Raw genomic sequence first — 21,371 nt, 5'->3', positions numbered from 1 at the left:
TCTCTTCTCAATAGCTCCATTTCACAGTGTTTCACTTAAATGATTTAGATTAGAAGTATTCATTTAAACATCCAGATCTGTCTGGTTGTTTTATTTTTCAGTTAAACTTAGTCATTTTTATACATGATTTCCTTTAGTCATTTTAATGCATATTATGTTATTATTTTGCAATATGTCTGTTTTCAGTTCTGTTTTTTACCTCTAATGAGAAACAGATGATGAGGGTGCAGAAGATACGTTAACAGATGAATTAGTGAACTCTGTTGATTGTCTCTTTACTTGTGATAAATACTTCTTGATGTAAAAAACTATAATCACATCAGCCTGCGTTTCTTCAGTTGACTATGGTTAATTTTGTTAATGTTATTCCACAGTAGAAAATGCTATGGATTATCTGTTAGAACTGTCCTCTCATGCTGAAGGAGCAGCATCTTTGAAAGACTCGGATTTTGGATTAATGATATCGTCATTAGCCCTTGTTAATCAGCGGAGATCTGCTCCAAATCAAAGAATGTGGGAAAGTACTGCAAAACACTGTAATTCTGAAGAAGAAAAAGAAAAGGTCTTATCACCTGACATGCCGCTGACTGAAGAACTGGATTCCTTAATAGAAAATGCTTTTCAGAGATGCAGCTTGAGTGACGAATTGCCTAATTCTGCAAATGACCAAATTGTATGTGAACATGATGGCTTTAAGGAATTTCCTGAGTGGGAAGAATCAGATTTGGGTCGCGATGTTCTGCTTTTTCCACACCAAATAGCGACAAGTAATGAGATTTTGGAAAACTGCTGTTCTCAACTACCAGTGAATCAGCTGAACATCCAGACAAGTTCACCAGCTGCATCGGACACTTCTGCACAAGCATTAGGGGTTTCCGATTTGTCAAAAATATACGTTCACCATGATATAGCTTCAGAAGCCTGTAAACAATCAAATGGAAAAATGTCATGTGGAAATTCTGATCAGGCACAGCATGTTGTTTCAGACCGTAAAAGTGCAACTACTGCTTCTGGTGAGTCTTCCCAAAGAACTTTGGAACTTGGAGTAGCTATCACTGAAGAACCGAATTCACAGTGCCTGCAACAGCACAGGGAGTTAATGACTGCCTGTGACAGTCACAACACTTCTCTTCCAGAAGCCTATGTCTCTCTTGAAAAATCCAGTTTCAAAACACCAAAACTTAAGGATTTTCAGCAGTCTGAGCAGAATTATAGTTTAAGTCTTTCTACACCATTATGTCGGACTCAGCAACAATGGAACCTTATGGCTCCTGCATTTTATCCGTCCAGTGGAAGTCACAGCTTTGTAACTCCAGTGGCTGTCAGTCCAGGACAGTGGAGACCTGTTTCAGATTATAGGACATTGGAAAAAGGACTTGTTTTTTCTTCTCCAGTGGTTCCAAATGCCTGGGATAGCAGCCCTTCTCTGAAGGTATGGGAAAATCAAGATAGAAACTCAAAATTGAACCTCTCGCAAGCACAGCAGCCACCTGTTTGTCACATGATGAGAAAAAAGATGCACCTTATAGGTCAAGTACTTGTTCTTCTCAGAGGTGTTCCGGGATCAGGAAAATCATATTTGGCAAGGTAGAACATCTATATTGTGAGCTTATGAAAGAAGTTGCTTAATTGTCTAAAAGATTTAGTGCAGGCAAAGACAATTTTCTGACATTTGTAAATAGCTATGATTAAACCTTAATTGTCATGCTATATTTAATACATGGTCCATACAACAACATGAGTAATAATTACTGGAGAGAGCAAAGTTACTTTCAGCTCCTTGACCTCTAGTGAAAAGAGAACTAAGAGGAATTAGCTTTGCCTTCTGTCACTGGTCTGAGGTCTGGAATGGAGTTTTATGCCAACGAAGAGTCATTTCAGTAGTATTTGAGTCAACTGTGTTAATCCAGTTCCTGTCAGTTTCAAGTGTTTCCTTTCAGTAACAAAGATGGAAATATACAAGCTCTTCAGTAGGTAGAAGTTCTTCTGCTTTTGAATTTCTTTTGGAAAAAAAACAAAACCAAAACAAAAAAACAAGTAGTATGTGTTGAGGTTGAACCCTTTATTTCGTTTCTAGCTCTCCAGAAGTCCAGGCTGTGCTTAGTCTCCTCTGTCTGGTATCTGAAATATTTTATGCAACTAAGACTGCATGTTTTTGTTCATATGAAAGTATGGACACAAGGTATAGATGGAAAAAATTCTCTCTGGTTTCTTTAAATGAGACTTGCAGGGAACCTGTATCAGCTGTTTTCCCTAGATATCTGCAGCATTTGGTAAAGGAGGGAAATTGGTACAGTTCATCTTTACCAAAAGGGTAACTTTTCCCTTACCTAAGTTTGCTGCTTCTGTTTTTTCTGGTTTGGAGCAAGAAATGATTTACATGTATGTATAATAGTAAGTAGCAGGGCTGGGGAGGAGAAGGGAAGAAAACTACTTACTGCTTCATCTTTCACAGGATGATACTGGAAGATAACCCAGGTGGAGTTATTCTTAGTACTGATGACTACTTTTATAAATGTGGAAAATACCATTATGATGCATATTGCTTAGGGGAAGCACATGAGTGGAACAGGAAACGAGGTGAGAAATACATAATAGACTGACTTGCTCATTTACATTTCAGCGCTTGTGTGCTGCTTAAGAAGTTGCCTGTTTTGTAATGCTTGTGTCACTAGATTGGCATTTACTTCATCTTAAAATTATTTTTTATTATGTGTGATTAAAGAGTCTGAGCACAAACTCAGATATCATCTGTCCATTGTGTGTTTTGCAATTGAGAATACCAATGTCTTTGTCAAAACATTATTTTGACCTCAGTTCTTGCAATGGTATGTATTTTGGTGTCAGTCTCATTTCTGGAGTGGCAGCCTGTGCTATCTCCTGGGAGTATTTCTTCTGAGATTAAGATGAGTGAATATGGACACATATGCAATAAGTAATGATAATGTTGATACAAATAACACCTACACAGATACTTTCCTGCTGTTTTTTTTCTCTTGAGCATTAATTTGCTGTCAAATTTAAAACAAATTTATAAGAATTAGACTGAAATGACTGTTTTTTCATAATTGGTGTATTTTTTATAGTGACTTCCACTAAGCTCTTCTATGAACAACTCTTTTAAAGCTTCTGTTTGCTAAATTTCATCCATGATCACTTCTACACTGTCAAAAGTTATAATCTGTGTAAAAATGGGCTAAAAAGAAATGTGGGATTTGACAATAACTTGGTAACAGTGTGTCTGAACAATCATAGCTACAGAAACTTGGTGCTGTATTTCAAAGCTATTAATTCTAAACATTTTATTACTTTGTATGAAAAAAATAATTATTTTGATTTTTCATATCTTATACAGTTTACAGAGTGGACTAATCTTAAGACTGTTATAAAGCCAAGAATTTTGTATGCAACAAAGAAGTCCACTTTAAGGTGATCATGTAGTTTTTTTTTTAGTTTGATTTACTGATTGATTAGTCATCCTGCTGCATTTTACATCTGCATTTTCATTCCTTGATTATCATATGTTTATTAATTCAAAAGAATAATGTCATATCTCAGTAGCTGTACAAATGAGGGGGGTATAAGAGGGCCTTGGAACACATTGATCAAGCTGTGCAAGAATACTTAGTAATTAATCATTGTGGATTATCTATTCAATTATTATTACGTGTTTAGAGAATAGTGTAATGTCCAGTCTATTATCATGAAATTAATTATTATTTTTTTTTGTACGTGTGTGTCTTTCAGCCAAAGAAGCATTTGAAATGAAAATCTCTCCTATAATTATAGACAACACAAACATACAAGCATGGGAGATGAAGCCTTATGTTGTTTTGGTTAGTATTGTGATTGATCCATGTGGAAAGAGATTGTTGACCCTTTTGTCAATATATGATTTAAAATGTGATTATCATTCTCAGTCTAGCTATTGTGTCACAAAGAAGTCTGGAGTCATAGAAATGTTACATGAAACATTATTACCCAACATCGTGTTCTGCACATGCCTGCATATTGAGCTGACCTGGTTTCCAAGTGACAAATCTAAATGTTTTGTACTTAAGAGTAAAAATGTATTTTGTTGGGGAAACTAGGTTCTGTTCCTCTTCTATATGATCAGAAAAACAGCAAGTTAATTTTTTTTTTTTTTTTTTTAAATGTAATCTGCACTAATGAGAATAGGGCATATTAATGACCGTTTACTTGCAGCCTGCTCAAGTTTCCCGGATTTTGGGAAGGCTGTCTGCTCTAGCTATGTTAGTGTAACTGAATTGCTTGTTTGGAACTGACTTGCCTCTGGCCAGCTCTGAAAGTAAGCAGTGGGCTTTTCTCTGTAAGAGACTGTAAATGCACGCATACCATGCCTGGAAAGATGAGATGCTGCAATCTTGACTCAGAGGACATGCAACTTTGAAAGTAGTAACTGTATTTTATTTATTTTTACTGTGACCTTGGCACACATCTAATATTACTGTAAGTAAGCATACTGAGGAAAAAAAAAAACAACAAACATATCTACTAACATAACTATATCTAATCAGAAGTGAATCTATGAAAGAAAATGTTATTCCAGATATGTAACTGTTTTTGAAAAATACAATAAGCAACTTTAAAAAAAAAATAGCAGCCTGTGCATGTTGTATGTCTTTTTACACATCTGATATGTTCTTTGTATTATTTTATATCATTTTTATTCAGGCTCAGCAGTTCAAGTATAAAGTCATGTTTCGAGAGCCAGACACATGGTGGAAGTTTAAGCCGAAAGAACTTGAAAGGTAAGAATGTAAGGGAAATTTTCACATTAGATTGCAAATATAAACAAATTGGAGCTTGGGAACTTTGGTTACGTAAAATAAGTTTAAGAAAAGAAAAACAAACTTTGGGATGGTCAATCACTGAAGGGGGTTTCACAGAGCTTGTGGATGCTCAGTTACAAGGTACATCCAAAATGTTACAGCCTATTCTGGCTGAAAAGTAGTTTGAACGATGTGACCTCCAAAGGTTCCCTTCGCTTTAAATTATTCTATGATTTCATTATGTGTTGTCATCTGTATTTGCATGCTTAGCTTTAAGTTGACCACTCTTCAAGGGAGGTGAAGAACATTATCTTCTTTCCTAAAATAGAACCGAAACGTGTGGGTTCAGTAGAAATCACCTGTGCCTTGTTGACTGGCCGTATCTTGTCATGATGACACGAGCTCCTTGATCCCAAGCCTAGATGAGGTTATGTTGTCTCTTGAACTGAGAGGAGCTCTGAGTCAGTAACCAAACACCCACTGATTGCTGGGCAACCTTCAACATAAATACTAGCTCTTGGTCCTTGCAGACTTCGTTGTCAGAAAGCAGGTACAAATGGGAATCATTTTGGAATAAACTATGGTTAGATCAAAGGAAGGAAAGTCCAGCCTTCTTATGGTGCTAGAGATCAGTTAGGATTTTCTCTTCCACCTTCAATTCCTTTTTGCTACCTTTGTCAGGTCTCACTTGTTCTGCAGTAATTCCACCTAGAACATGTTGCTAACTGGTATTTAACAGAGTTGGTGAAAATGCAGGACCATGGGTATGTGTCCATAATAATAAGTGAATAGGTTTTGCCTGAAGACTCACGGAGTTGTTAGCTTAGAAAAGCCAGTGAAGGAAGAGGGGAATTCAGAAATCTCCCTTACCCAGTTTGACCTCCTGTATCACTATCTAGATCTGATGTGATGTGTTTCTGATGCTTATTTGTAGCATGTTAATTGTATGGTATTAGATTTTAGTATTAAGCAAAACATCCTCTTGCAGAATAGGGCCACCAGGTGGGGTAGGGAGATGTCAAGCGGAGCAGGAATTTGAGTCTCCCCATTTTGACTGCCTTGGCACACTAATACAGTAAGAGTTGCTGTTTCAGCTTTTGTCTTGGTCCCCTGAGTTCTCTAGTTAGTCTTTCTGTAGCCACAAGTCATTCCCTTCTCTTAGTCTATTCTGATACACAAATATGAAATGTTTCTTTTTTTTCTTTTTTTTTTCGAATCCATAGGCGGAATATTCATGGGGTATCTAAAGAAAAGATCAAGAGAATGTTGGAGCAGTATGAACGTTGCCTTACTGTTAATTCAATCTTGGAGTCTTCTGTCCCAGAAAAATCAGAAGTTACTGCTTGGAATGAAGATCCTTGTCAGGAGGAAAGTCATAGGTTAGATTCTTTTATTAGATTTGTAGCTTAAAAAGAAAAAGAAAAGCAAAAAAATAATACTTTATAGCAGCGAGGCCTGGATGATGATGTTGAACACTAAACACATTCTGAAGATCAGTTGAATAACAGAAAAGGAAATACTCTACAGGTTGTTTTGTTTTGTTTTTGAATTTTTAGGAATTACAAGATTTCTAGAAATGAACAGTAAAGAGATCTAGCTAGCAAATACATGCTCTTTGAAAATCTCTCAATGTAGCTGTGTTATCTTTATCTAGTTATCTAGTAAACCAGTCTTGGTTAACTTGTGTTCTCCTACCTTAAATATATGCTGTTGGATGTATATTGCAAATAGAAAACACTTGAAATCTATAAAATGCTTTTCGGAAGAATGTGATCCAGAATACAAGCGAGCCACAGTTGGAGCTTCTCTGTTGGTGTAAGATGATGTTTTGTGCAATCATAATGAATTACCAACTTGCTCTCAAATATAGTAATATAGGATTACCTAGATTTATGTTAAGCGTAAACACAGATTATTTTGTAATGGCTAATCTGAATAATGTTCCTATATGCCTTATCACAATGCATAGGAAATCTTATTTTATTCTTTTTTTTTCTTGAACAAATTTGAAATCAAGTAGGAAATGATGGTTAATGGGGAGTTGTTTATTCTGAAAAGTGATATGATGTGAAATGGCACATCCCTTCCTAGTTTATTTCTTTTTTTTCCTAGTTTAGTATCAAACAATCGGGAGAGAGCAACAGTTGTTAAATAAAGGAATAGCTACCAGTTTTGCAGATACAAAGGAGGAAATGTGGTAGCAAAGTGCTCCAGTGCCTAACTGAATGGTGGGAACAGGGGAGGATAGTATTCCTACGCACTTTAGTGAACTAAAAAAGGGTTACTTACCAAAGAAAGCTCTGCTTTGATTTAGCTCATTGTTTTTTATAATGAAGTGTTGAGATTTCTCTTAAGTCATCTTAAATTTGTTTTCCTCTCACTAAGATTATTCAACTAGATGATTTAACTCTCTTGAAAGATGGTTTATGACCTGTAATTTTTACATTATTGAATAGCAAAGCCAAAATTAAAAATGTGGACAAGTGCTTGAAGAAAGTTTGAAGTAGGTTTTTCTTAATTCCAATTTGTTTTTCAGAGAAAGGGAGGCACATTCCCAAAAGGAAAGCAAACCTTCTGCTTCTGATTTGGAGCCTCTTAATTTACCTGAAGATGATAAACCTCTTTCCAGTTCTTCTCTAACTTCAGAAAGTAATTGTGCTCCTGAAAGTTATCAGAAAGAGGAAAAAGAAATGGAATATAACTCAGTGGAACACAATACTGAGAACAACAGCGTTCAAGATATCTTGGATGTTGATTTGTCAAGCTATGTAGAGAACGAGCTGCCCTTGGAGAGAAAAAAAAAAGAAGGAGAAAGAATGGAAGAAATTACTGAAACAGAAATGGATGAGACTGATATAATCACAACTGAAGAAACTGTACGCTTGCATAGAGGAGGAGTTGAGAAACACAGTAATGACAACATTCTCAAAGTTCAGACTGAATCTGAACAAAACAGTGAAATAGGTTTGGAGTCAGATTCAACAAAAAGAAGTAATGTAGTAGAACCAAGCAGCTCAGCTATGGAGGCATCAGAAAAACCGGAGCTGCTGAACTTTCTGGGTGACTGGCCTGTACAACAAACGATGGGACAGAGAGTTAAAAGAACTAGAAGGCTAGAAAAATCTTCCCTGAAGAGTGATAGGGAAGGTAAAACTCCCAGTCAGCATCCTGAATTAGGTAAAGAGCAAGCTGGCCTAACTGATACCTGTAATGTTGTAAAAGGTCAGGAGGGAGAAAATACAACCTCTAGGTGTTTCTCTGTTAGTTCAGATAAAGTTGCACCAGACCTGCAAATAGTGGGACATTGGCCGGTATCATTAGAACAGCGACAACAAAGGTCAAGGAGAATGAGGAAGACAAGTCTAAGTCAGTCTGATGAAGGTAGAAACACTGAAGGTGATGTTAATAGAAGTGCTCTTGACACTGTAGATGTGCTTCGTGGGACACCTGTGGACACTGTAGAACAGGATGTGAAGGAGTTGCATTTTCACCAACCTGAAATGATAGGTAGTGAAACAGTTGCTAAGAAAAAAAACCAGCAAAACAAGAGAACAAGGAAACATCACAAATTAGCACTCACTTTTACAAACAATAATTTGCCCCACTCCAAAGAAGAAGAACAGTTGTCTGTGCCTAATTCTGCAGAAGAGAAACAAGATGCATGCTCGTGTAGACAGATAAGTAGCCATTCACAAACCGAATCTCATGATTTTGCTCTCCTGTGGAGATTAGAAAATAAAATGCTTTTTCCTGAGACTGTCAAAGTATTGCATGGCAGACTAGATGGCTTCAAACCCAAAGACATGGATAATGCCTCAGGTTCTCAGGAAAAAATACCGTATCGAGTTACATATGATAAAAGTACATTCGTGGAAGAAAGTGAACTTATCAATATTGATGAGACTGAAAAGCTAAACATGCTGTGTAAGCTCTTTGATTCATTTTCAGTTGAAGCTGTGAAAGATCTGTATGAAAGATGTAACAAAGACATAAACTGGGCCACAGGTCTACTCTTAGACTCTGATGAAAAGTTACATGAAGATGTTAATACTGAATGGTTTCAAGTAAAAGAAGCTGAGCCAGTTGTTGCAGACTTTGATTTCAAGGAAAATACCAACTATGATGAGAATCGTGCAAATTGCACAAACATAGAGCAAATCACTGGGGCTAGTAATGTTTCTGATCCTTCAGAAGATAAGAACTCATCAGTCAGCATTGAGGAAAGTAGAGCTACTGAGACAATTGTGACAGATGCTAGTGTGTCTGACTCATTTACTGCTATCTTGTTGAATGATTCAGTGGAACTGAAAAATTCCAGTGATACAGCTCCTAGAGGCTATGCAGGCAACTCAGCAGGTGTCAATGAGTCCATTTCTGGAATGCAAAAGATGGAGTCTGAGAGTCCTGTTGAAGAAGTGATGAATAAGCTCTCAGACTCACAAGTTGATGCAGATTTATCCGTACCCATAACTTTATCTCATGCTCTTAAAACAACTACCAATTCAAAATTAACTACTGAAAATGACAGTAACTCTTCGGAAAGCAATGTGGAGAATGCCAAAGAGATGCCTTTGTTACTGGATATGGACGATGTACCGTTGGTAGATTCTAGGAATGATAAAGAACTGGAGGCTGATAGAGAAAATCTGGGGAGTTCCGGGGAGATCATTGGTAAAGAGGAAAGTGGAACTTTGAGCAGGAATGAAGATAAGGCCAAGATACAGAGCCCTTCACCAGTATCGTCTGCAGCCTTTGATATAGATAGCCTAGAACTAACGTTACCTCCTGAACTGGCTCTCCAGTTGAAAGAAATATTTGGGCCTGTTGGCATTGATGCAGGTATGGGCTTAATTATTTCCATATTTTCATTGTGCTTTTTTTTTCCATTGCGCTTGATTGTTTTAGAATGCATGCGCACAATTCTTCACGATACTCGTTGGCTTTTGTTGACCTAAAAACGAAACTGAGCCAAGCATGACGTAAAACATAAATCCAATAGTGTTACATTCTAATTGTGTCTTTTTATACACATACTTTTAAAAGCTTAAGAAAATACATTGGTTTGTTTGCCTTTTGAGCCACAGGCCTTTGAGGAATATTGAGATGGTGAGGAAGATGTACATCATTACTGGTTTGGAAAAAACAAAGAAGGGGAAAAAGACTTTAGGTATCAGCTAAAGTGGTGAATATGAATAGTTTAAAGAGAAAATTAAGTCTATTTTTAAATGAAAATAAAATGGGAGGAAAAAAATAGTTTGATTTATTATGGTGAAGAAAGCCATAAGCAGTTTGAACGTGCATCAAAATACAAAAGTCATAGACTGATAGAAAAGGAAAGGAACGAAAACATGAGAGATATAACTTATTTTCTTTCCCTTTTTTCTTTTATCCTAAAGTTTACTTGATGTGAAACCCTAGACGCCTGACTTATTGGTGGGTTTGGCTGCTTCTGCCTTGCATACCCACTAAAAAAAAATAACAGATGTATGTATATATATTCTTTGATAAACATTCAGCAAGTATCAATGAATGTCAGGGGGTGCAAACTTTTTCTACATGAAGAAATTCAATGACAAACCTTGGGTTTTGAAACTTGGTGTAGTTACTGAAGGTGTTTTTTTTGTTGTTGTTAATGACAATTTGTGCAAAACCTCCAGAATTCAGTGTAATAAGTACTAGGCTACTGTACTTTCTGTGCGTGGATAAGATTTTGTAGTATGCTCTGATGGCTGTACTTTCTTTCTTCCACAAGGATCACTAACTGCTGAGGATTGTGTGGTTCATATTGATCTGAATTTGGCAAAAGTGATTCATGAAAAATGGAAAGAATCTATTCAGGTAGGTAGATTTATTTTGCTGTGAAATGCTGTGTCAGACCATTTGTCTGTATGTCCTGGCCTAAAGATTTGTGTAAGGTGTAAATATCTTTGTGAGATCGGTGATAAAATACAATTGTATTTTGTGAACTGTGTGGAGTATGTGGATATGTTGTAATGGGAAGAGCTCTAGAAAGACAATTGAAGGGGTGGACTACTAGTTACCAGTGTGTCATCATGTAACAGGAGCCTTGAAAATGAAGGGCCATAGTATGAAATCACGTTACAAGATTGATAAAATATATGCAAGCCAAAAATCATTTATGACATTCTGACATCTAGGAAAAGTTATTTTATGAATTACTGTGTGTAGAAAACATCTATGTGTATGTTGGTTGAAGAGTTCAGTTATCTCCATTTCAACATAAACACATGAAACTTGGATTTCTCTTCAGACATGCTTTTGTTTGGTTTATTTAGTTACACATTGGGATAACACAGTTTTGAAATGTTAGTGGTGGGGAATGTTTCTAAAGCTTGTGCTTTTGCAAATATCTTTATCTTTTAAATTTCACTTTTAAAATATTTTTCTTAAATGCATTTCTTTTAAAATATTTAATCTTTGACAAATACTGTGAAACATTTTACAGTTGATTTGCCTAGAAGCAAAAACTTGCATAGTTCCAATGTGAATTTCTATGTTATTAATTTATTAGCTTATTAACAGTCACGTTTTTACTGTTTTCATTTAGAAGCGTCAGAGGAGAGATGAATCATGGAAGTTGTCTGCAGAAGGTATGCTACGTATTCACTGTAAAAAAAACAAAAAACAAAAACATTGTAAATTCATTTAATTATTTTAAACTTTAGTAAGATTTCAAATACTTTATTGTTAAAGAATGATGGACAGATCATTAAGCTAAGCTTTAATTTATTGACCTTGGCTCTCATTTACCACTATTTTGCAGAATTGTAGAACAAATGTTAATTGTATGCAGCATCACCGATCCTAGGTAGATAAGGGGAAAAACAAATAATTTTGTGTACTGGCAAGAATTTAGAGAAGCTCTGGCTGGATGAAACAGCTGTTTGATAGGACATCTCTTATCTCTGTGGGAAGAAAAGATGCAGCAAGATAATTACTAACAGAGGAATATTTCTGCAGGTGATGAGGGAAGGAGGTCACAACTACAACATGCACACACTGTTGTCCTTTTCAGATTACTTGTTTATTGCAGGAAGATGCATGTCATTATTCAGGTAGTGTTAAAATCTGTCAATCTAGTTTCTAGTCACTCAGCTTCCTAAGAAAAAATGTTTGTCTACATCTCAGCCCTCTTATATACAATTGGGGTAGAGACTTGGATTGCAGTGTAGGTGCAAAATCCCCACTTGAATGGCCAATCAGTGTTGTTAGCACAACTTCCTAGGAGGCATCTGTCATTACGTTAAGCATTGTAAGCATATAAATACATAAGTCAGTAATTATCTTGTAAAAACATATCCTTATGTATGTGCAAGGTACATTGAAAATTTGATGAATCTGGGGAATCTGGTGGTTTTTCTTTTAGGAAGTAGGTGAAGATGATCAAACTGTCTTTGGAAAATAGAAGTAAGAAAGGTTGATTTCTACAATAATAGTATCCTTTTTTAACAATGACCAAAGTATTTATGGTCTTTGGAAGAGGAGGCAAGCAGCTTATGAGGATTACCAATATGAGGTGAAGCTGTACAGGGAGAAAATTGGAAAGGCCGAAGCCCAAGTAGAATTGAACTTGGCCACTAAGGTGAAAGACAACAATAAATATTTCTGTAAATACATTATCGGGAAGAGGAGGGCTATGGAGAATCTCTATCCCTTGTTGGACGCAGAGGGGAACACAGTGACCAAGGATCAGGGTAAGGCTGATGTGCTTAATGCCTTCTTTGCCTCAGTCTTTAATAGTAAGACTAATTGTTCTCTGGGCACACAACACCTTGTGCTGGAAGATAGTGATGGGGAGCAGAATAGACCCTTCAAAAGCTGGACACTCACAAGTGTTTGCATCTGTGAGGCCAGATGGATTGCACCCTAGAGTGCTGAGGGATTGGCAGATGTGGTTGCCAAGTCACACTCCATCATCCTTCAACAGTCCTGGCTAAGAAGGGGTGTCCCAGTGGACTGGAGACTGGCAGATGTGACGTCCATCTTCAAAAAGGACCGGAAAGATGATCCTCGTACCTACAGACCTATCAGTCTCACATTGGTGCCAGGGAAAGTTATGGAATGAATAATCTCGAGAGCCATCAGAGATCAATTAAAGGTCAACTAGGGGATCAGGTCCAGTCAGCGTGGGTTCATGAATGGTAGATCCTGCTTGACAAACTTGATGTTGTTCTAAGACAATGCAATCCACTTAGTGGATGAAGGTAATGCTGTCAGTGTGGTCTACCTGGACTTCATTAAAGCCTTTGACACTGTCCCCCACAACATTCTCGTGGAGAAGCTGGTTGCCCATGGATTAGATTGGCATACACTCTGCTGGGTGAAACGCTGGATATCTGGGCCCAAAGAGTTGTGGTCAATGGTATTAAATCCAGTTGGCAGCCAGTCATGAGTGGTGTCCCCCAGGGCTCAGTACTTGGGCTACTCCTATTTAACAATCTTTGTCAATTATCTTAATGAGGGGATTGAGTGCACTCTCAGTAAGTTCACAGACAGCCCCAAGTTGGGAGGAAGTGTTGATCTGCTAGAGGATAGTAAGGCACTACAGAGGGACTTGCATAGACTAGATGATGGGTAGAGGCCTACTGTATGAGTTTCAAGAGGGTAAGTGTTGGATCCTGCATTTTGATCACGACAACCCCAGGCAACCCTACAGGCTTGGGGAGGAGTGGCTGGAAAGCTGCCTGACAGACAGGGAGCTTGGTGTACTGATGGACAGTCAGCTGAGTATGAACCAGCAGTGTGCCCAGGTGGCCAAGAAGGCCAGTGGCGTCCTGGCTTGTATCAGGAATGGTGTGGTGAGCAGGACTAGGGAAGTAATCTTGCCTCTGTACTTGGCACTGGTGAGGCTTCACCTCGAATACTCTGTTCAGTTTTGGGTACCTCAGTACAGAAAGGACATTGATGTGCTGGAGCAGGTCCAAAGAAGGGCAACAAATCTTGTGAAGGGCTTGGGGAATATGGCCTACGAGGAGCTGCTGAAGGAACTGAGGCTGTTTAGTCTGGGGAAGAGGAGGCTGAGGGAAGACCTTATTGCTCTCTTCCAATATCTGAAAGGTTTCTTGCAGTGAGAGCAGGGTTGTTCTCTTCTCACTGGTGACACGTGACAGGACGAGGGGAAATGGTCTCAAGTTGTGCAAGGAGAGGTTTAGGTTGGCTATCAGGAAAAGGGTTGTTAAGAGCTGGAATAGGCTCCCCACAGGGAGGTGGTTGAGTCACCACCCTGGATGTGTTTAAAACCTGTTTGGATGTGGTGCTCAGGGACATGATTTACTGGTGGGCTGTTAGGGTAGTATGGTTAGGTTGAGGTTGAACTTGATCTTAAAGGTCTTTTCCAACCTGATCAATTCTGTGGTTCTATGATTCTATCTAGGCTGGAAAGCATCTTAATTATTTTGACTTTGCTTGTGTAAATAAACTAATGTTTTACTTGTCACCTCATTTTTACTGTTTTTGAAGGTTCTACATTGATTCAGCAGATAGATATGAATGACTCAAAAATGCTGTTATCTCAAAATGCAGACAATAAAATGCAGAAGAAAGGAATGAACTGGGTTTCAAGCTCATCTGACGAAACGCAGACTAAAAAAGCAGCAACATCAGAAATTTTTCCTTTTATGGATCACTGGAATGCTCGAACTCAGAAAGTTTCTCTCAGACAAATAATATCTGAAGAAATAGCTATGCAGGAGAAAGAGGATCTGGTATGAGTATCACAGTTTTTATACAGATTGTATGATTCATTACCATTAGTAAAATGGAATGTCTTATGTAGTGATCATCTTTGTGCTGCTTATTACAGCCAGAATTCAAGAAATAAATGCATGTCCATAAGTGTTATTAACTGCAGTGATACAGACATTTGCTTGTGGTAAATGTTTGTTGATTTTTTTTTTTTTTTTTAATTCCTTTTTAAAATGTAACATTCTGATTGTTTCACAAACAGATCATGGTGCTTTTCACTATACAGGTTAGCATTTGCATTTGATTGTTTCTTTCATGGCTCATTTAAAAAGAGAGAGGTGATTGGTGTGACTTCCTGTACTTTTTAATAGGAAAGAAATATCAGCAATTTCTTATTTAGCTTTTTGCATAGTTTATTTAGAAATTGAATTTGTTAATATTTTTTCTAAGAAGAACCCACAACATTCCTAACAAATGAGACTTATTTTAAAGTATTTGAGGATAATCTCAAGTGGTTTTCTGTACTGACTTGTCAGAAAATAACAGTATTTGCAGAGATTTTTGTTTTGCATTTTCCACGCAGTTCCCAAATGCTGCCTTGTTGTGTGTGCATAATACTGCCCTCTACTATGGGGCAATTCAAAACAGGCAGATCTGTTGGTAGTTGTCTCTGATACACAGCTGTCCTAGAAAAAGAGAATTTTTTTCCTACCAGTAAAGAAATTTGGATGCCATTAGCCTGTAGTTTGAAAGAATGGCTTGTGGATTCTTTCTTTAAAATGCATGCATGTGGCTTACTGATAACAGTAATGTGATGTCCACAGGTTTGGATTCATGGAGTTTGGCTTTTTTTTTTTGACAACTTTTTTTTTCTGCAGTCTGAGTATTGGGATGATCAGAACGATCAATTTATATTGGGCTATAATTAGTGTAATTATAATGTGTATGTGTGATTATTCTCCATGCAACTTTACAGATGTATTTAATACACCGTAACTTCAGATAATTTACGCTAGGACAGCACTGTTTCCTCTGTTTGGTAAGAAAACATGGCTTCAAATCCCAACCTCTCAGTATTACTTTCTGCAGATTCCTGAGTAGAGGTGAACTTCCTAAAAGTTTAATTTGAACCAGATAGGCTAGCATCAGATGCATTCCTAATCTGAAAGTCCTTCTAAAGGTAGCTCTTTTACATCTTCCAAGTTATGAGCCAGCTCCAATTGAATCACTTCAAATGACTGCAGAGAACTGCAGTGGTGTGCAGTACAACTCACTTATCCTTTTTTCTCATCAAATCAGTGTGGCAGGCTGATACTGATGTGTTATCATTGCTGTGGTTGTGTAACTACTGAGTGAATATTTTTTTTGAAATCCTAACAAATAGCATTATAGCTGGTTCCACTGTTACTGTATTTTGTTCTAATCATGAGCTTGAATATTATTCTTTTGTCTTCTGGATAGAAACGTGTTCCTTCTGTGGCTAGAAAAGATTGTGCTGCTAAACTGAAGGAGAAGCAACTTTTTGAGATGTTTCCGACTATTAATCAAAATTTCTTAATGGATATCTTCAAGGACAATAAGTAAGAAGTCTTTAAAGTTCTTTGTAAAACTGCTATTCGGTATTACTTTGTAGTGCACATTTGTTGCCTTAAATATCAAGAGTTAAGGTTCTCCACATTATTGCCTTTTTTTTTTTTTTTTTGAACTGGCATTTCATGACTTTTGTAGATTTAAATATGGCAAAAGTAACTGGTCTTAAAAAAAAAAAAATACTGAAATTATGTTACACTTGATTCTTCATTTGAAGAATAGACGGCTTATCTCAGCAGGAGAAGTACGTATCTGACTGTTGGCTGCAGTTAGTGGAACTGTGTATTTGCTCTAGAGTTGAGGTGTAAATTAAGTGGGATGAATTGCCGAAGGATGTAACGGTGGTTGCACAGCAGATAGCATCCAGACCAAGAGAGAAGCTGCTATTGCCTGATGTTAGCTGCTAGTAGTTTCCTGGTTACTAAAGCAGCAATGAAGGAATTGGCCCTCTCTGTTCTTGCTTGCATTCTGTTTCTCTTTTCTGCATTATATTTCTGGTGTATGTGGCAACCTTCTTAAAGTCTCTGTGAGCTGAACTTCTTTTCATGAGAAACTTCCCTTTTTTCTTCCTTGGCCAGTTGAATGTCTATCCTTCCACACAGATTTGCATGCCTATCTATCAGTCTTTCCGCTTGCCCAGGTTATTATCAAAACTTCTCCTTGTGAAATGTTTAAAATAAATTGTTTATCCACCTCTACAGCTTAAATATTTCTCTTATTTTTCACATATGAAATCTTTGTTATAGTGTTGTTTTTCCTAAAATCTATTTCTTACCAATGTTCCTCTTGTCTGCTTACTGAACAGCAAGAAAAATATTAAGAAGAAAAAGGACTTACTAGAAAAGTAATCTAGTATCTTCGATTCTTACTGTGTTAAATTTCTTAACAAAAAATTGACTGGAAATACAATAACTGCATAAGTTTCAGAAAACTGAGCTGTTTTAAGCTAGTTTGTACTATTTAACACAGTCCAGAGGAGATTTAAGATAAAATAACTTATGCAACCCAGACAGCAGCATTTACTTCTAAATGGATGTGTGTGTTTTATTAAGATATGATGCAATTTACTTTACTATTTAATTGTCCTTTTTGTGTTTGAGTGCCCCTCAATTACTTCTCAGATGAGTAAGATTGCTTGTGCATTGATGTCAGTAATGCAATACGTTTGACAAAGTCTTTTTGTAATAAGCTGGAAAATTCGATTCTAGTGCTTTATATTCATAGGCATTTGTATCTGTAACACTATGAAGGTCTGTAATGTGTATTTTAATAAAAGTACCAGCTAATAATATCTTTGGAAAGTCACAGATTTTACTTATCATTTACAGCTATTCTTTAGAGCAGACCGAACAATTTCTGAACTGCGTTCTGGAGGCAGATCCTGTAAAAACAGTTATAGCTCAAGAAAGTGTTCAGCGAAATGAAATTGTTTCTTCATACAGTGCTGCAAAGAATCGGGAGAAGGTGGTATTATTATTATTATTATTATTATTATTATTATTATTATTATTTCAAATAGTAGTTACAAGTGTATCCAAAGCCATGGCAGTAAAAACACCCTAGAAAACATTCTTATCTTCAACATTGCAAATTTTTACAGGCAAGAAAAGCTAAGGAAGAGGATGATGTTTTGAGTGAAATATTTCAAGAATATGAATATCCACAGTATGATGACTTTAGAGCAGAAGCTTTTCATCACCAGCAAAAGAGGCAGGAGTGTTTGAAAAAGGCTGGGGAGGCCTATCACATGGGAATGAAGCCTGTGGCAGCATTTTATGCACGTCAGGTAAACTTAAATATGGTGCTTTCTTTCTGCTTGTAGAGACATAAATAAATACTAGATTGGAAGCGATAACAAAGTTGTGCCTACTGCAGTTGATAGATTTGTTCAGTATTTTGAGAATCGCCTTATGCTTAAACTTGGATTTGTTAGTAATGATGCTGACACATGAAACTGATGTAACCAAATTCAGTGTGAAACTTTATGAAAGATCGTATGCAAGTGCTTAGATATGCTAAATATCCCATAGAGTGCACTCTCTCATCTGCATACTCGTAAGCACCAAGATTTGTGTCAAAATGGTCTTTCCAGGTTCACTAATGCATGATGTGAGTGCAATAAACATTAGCTGTTGAATCCTCTGAATGTCCCTGGAACTCCTCTTAACTGATGAGGAACTGTTTCTAGACAGGTCTCTTGTATTTTCTAGGAATCATACAATTATTAAAGTGTGATCTTTTGCCTCAGAATGGTGCTTATTTCATCCTTAATAGGTCTTTGGAAGATTACTGTCAGCTGTCTTTTGTCCTGATTTTATATGTCTGTATGGGTACAAGCTGTTTCTCTATCAGGATAATGTGCTGTAGTGTGCCATGCTTTTTGCCATTCATCTGTTTCCTGGAACGTAGATCTTCTGCTGATCAGCATGGTAAACTCTGGCTGTGGAACACAGGCAATCCAGTCTTGATTCAACCACGATTCTCAGCATACATGACTAGGTCTGCTCCAAAAGTAATGCCTCCTATTTTATTGTGTTGGCTCACAGTATCAGAGGCTGATAGATGTTAGTGATATGGCAATAGAGGCTGAACCTTCTCACCAATATTCTGTTACATTTTGATGCTGTGCAACAGATGGCAGCAGAGAGGCGGTCTGACAAAAGGGCCTCTGACATGGAGGTGCGCGTGAAGCAAAGGTGCGTCTTTGAATTTTTCCAAGTGGAAAAAATTGCACTCACTGACATTCGTCAACACTTGCTGAGCTTTAATGGGGACCAAACAGTGGATGTGAACACAGTGAGGCAGTGGGTGGTGCTCTTCAACATGGCAACAGCAACGTGAAGGGCAATCCTCATTCTGGACAGCCATGCAGCTGTCCAGAATGTGGTAGCTAATGTGGTGACTATATTGAAGAGTAGTGTTCTGTAGCTGAGATTTTTTTCTATTAAACGATATTGTTGTGTTCTTTGTATCTGTTGTAGTTTCTATAGGAATAAATAGGAGGCATAACTTTTGGAGCACTCTATGTAATTTAAAGTCTTCCCTTTGTTTTTGTTCTTAAACATAATTATAAATATAGTCTGGAAATTTATAATGTATTTTCTTTTAGGTAATAAGAAGGTGAGCCAAAGTACCTTTATTCATGAAAAAATACTTATGCTTGGTGGCCTTGTCCTGTTCTGGTAGTTCTCTGAAAGTGAGAATTATGGGGCTGTTATTTCTGGTCTGACACTAAGGTACTTCAGCTGATCCATTTTAGGAAAGTGTAAGACAGACTGTCGCTTCAGTTCTCTTGAGCCCTCATCAGTCCAGTACCTGGAGTTAAGTCTTTCATTTCATTTCAGGTTGTGCTTACAGATCATCAAAGACATAATTTGTTAACTTTAGTCTCTCAGATATGATCCCTGCAAGGTTTTTGGGAAACAGATGGTACTTGTTCGCGGTGTAGTGTTAATAGTTCTGTACCACTCCTTGCCCTTAATTCCAATTAAGGCTGTACTGAGATCATTAGTCATAAGAGATGTCAAAAATATTAGGAATTATAGTAGTCCACTTGTCAAGTTTTTGCACTTCTTGATTAGTCTGATTTTTAGAAATGTGCTCAGAAGAACTAACCTCAGATATAACTCAGCAGGGTTTTTCTGGGCAATTAGGCAGTTTCTTTGGTACTGTTTCATAAGTTTTTGTTAAATACTTTCAAAAAGTAAAATTATTAGGATAGTAAATCTGACAGTTGGCACAAAGAGTAACTTTTTAGCTCATGTAATGATTTTATATTCTTGTGCCTTCTCTAGCTTTTTCCCTTTCTGTTTATGGTTTCTTCTTTTTGCCAGCTTTGAGTAGTTTTCTGCAAACAAATTTCATGAAATCTCCTTGTGGGTAGATTTCACTGAGCTGCTTCTAGAAATTGTGTTGTGCTTATAAACGTCAATACTTCAATACTTCAAACTGTGAGATTAAAAGCACCCTGTCAATACTGTCATTTTGAACTCAGCAACCGGTGTAGAGCTTAAATCATGTTTCAGACTGTAATATTCCATTACGTTTGAATAAAGGGTCGCCTTCATGAGCAGAAGATGAAAGAAGCCAACCATGCTGCTGCTGCGCAAATCTTTGAAAGAGTAAATACTTCCTTGCTGCCTCTGAATGTGTTGGATCTGCATGGTCTCCATGTGGATGAAGCTGTGAATCAGTTGTCCAGAGTGCTGCAGGAAAAAAGCAACGGTAGGCAAAAGCTAATAATTCTTGTCTCCTGAAAGTTATTCTCCATGGTCTCTACTAAGAAATCACTATATACAACAATAGCAGAGAGTCCAGTTGTAATTCAGCAACATGTGAAAGCAGCTGCCTTTTGTGTAGTTTTATTTTCAAAATTTCCCCATGGAAATTGTTTTCCTTGGCAAGGTAATGATTATTTTTGCTCAGTGGTGCTATCTGTTTTTTTATCCAAATGCTTTTGTACTTGTTTGCTTGCTTCTATTTTATCCTCTGTTATTTTTTTTTTATTGAAAACTTGATCTGTCGAAGATTTGATCTATCCCTTATGGCGTTTTTAACAGAGACGATAATGCAAATGTTTGTGTCGTACTTGCATTGCTTTGTTGGAACTTTCTTGCTTTTTTAAAATCTTAAAAAAAGAAATAAAAAATCACTATGCTGCAATTCTAAGCACCATGATTATATTGTCTTCAACTTTCACAGGAAGGTGTGTAGTTTGAACTATCTTTTGATAAGTGTTGTATAAATTCGTCAGCAGGATCTTGAGATAATGCTGCTTCCATAAATGCCATGTGGAGTTTTGCTTGAGGGCTTGTTTTGTCTCCCAGTGAAGAGATGTGCTTCCTGAGTGTTCTTTCTGTAAAAGGACATTTTCTGCATTATTAGTTTATCCTATAAATTTAAGTGCACTGGGAGTGTTTTTGTATGAACTATTTCTTGTGCAGGTTACCAGTGCTCAAAACTTTTTAATGATAGCTACTCCTCACAGTGGAAACAAAAAACTAAGTGTTCAACAGTCAGAGCTAATCAAATTGCATTATCTTGTTTTAGGAGTAGAACATTTGTTTGCTTTAAGCTACAGTCTGATCTATAAGTTTAATTTCCTGAAGCTACACTGACATCAGGAGTTTAGGAATGGTGGGAAGAGCTCCTTGTTCACTCCATTCACCTCATTATTGAAAAAAAAATTCATGTTTGCTTACATACATAGAAGAGGGATCATACAGGATACTTAGTGCTGACACAACGAACTGCAAACTAATACAGAAAGCGAGAGAGAAAAGT

At 37.0% G+C, this 21,371-nt stretch overlaps 1 protein-coding gene across 6 annotated transcripts in view; it reads left to right on the top strand.

Moving 5' to 3' along the window:
* The window catches only part of N4BP2 (NEDD4 binding protein 2), a 59,131-nt gene that overhangs the window by 31,391 nt on the left and 6,369 nt on the right, over nucleotides 1-21,371 (top strand). For 4 of the 6 annotated variants that reach the window (XM_085223282.1, XM_085223279.1, XM_085223280.1 and 1 more), the window contains exons 5-17: nucleotides 375-1,587; nucleotides 2,456-2,580; nucleotides 3,748-3,836; nucleotides 4,696-4,772; nucleotides 6,017-6,172; nucleotides 7,330-9,632; nucleotides 10,546-10,631; nucleotides 11,362-11,404; nucleotides 14,274-14,518; nucleotides 15,960-16,078; nucleotides 17,417-17,552; nucleotides 17,689-17,874; nucleotides 20,144-20,312. In XM_085223282.1, the coding sequence (XP_085079408.1) occupies nucleotides 375-1,587; nucleotides 2,456-2,580; nucleotides 3,748-3,836; nucleotides 4,696-4,772; nucleotides 6,017-6,172; nucleotides 7,330-9,632; nucleotides 10,546-10,631; nucleotides 11,362-11,404; nucleotides 14,274-14,518; nucleotides 15,960-16,078; nucleotides 17,417-17,552; nucleotides 17,689-17,874; nucleotides 20,144-20,312 (4,947 nt within the window). The remainder of the gene's footprint in view (nucleotides 1-374; nucleotides 1,588-2,455; nucleotides 2,581-3,747; nucleotides 3,837-4,695; nucleotides 4,773-6,016; nucleotides 6,173-7,329; nucleotides 9,633-10,545; nucleotides 10,632-11,361; nucleotides 11,405-14,273; nucleotides 14,519-15,959; nucleotides 16,079-17,416; nucleotides 17,553-17,688; nucleotides 17,875-20,143; nucleotides 20,313-21,371) is intronic. The other 2 variants (XM_085223283.1, XM_085223284.1) reach the window with 2 other exon arrangements.

Source organism: Meleagris gallopavo, chromosome 4 (genome assembly GCF_905368555.1).
Source record: "Meleagris gallopavo chromosome 4, MGAL_WU_HG_1.1, whole genome shotgun sequence".
NCBI classification, from domain to species: domain Eukaryota; kingdom Metazoa; phylum Chordata; class Aves; order Galliformes; family Phasianidae; genus Meleagris; species Meleagris gallopavo.
The sequence above is the reverse complement of the archived record's forward strand: the minus strand, read 5'-3'. Positions and strand labels throughout refer to the sequence as shown.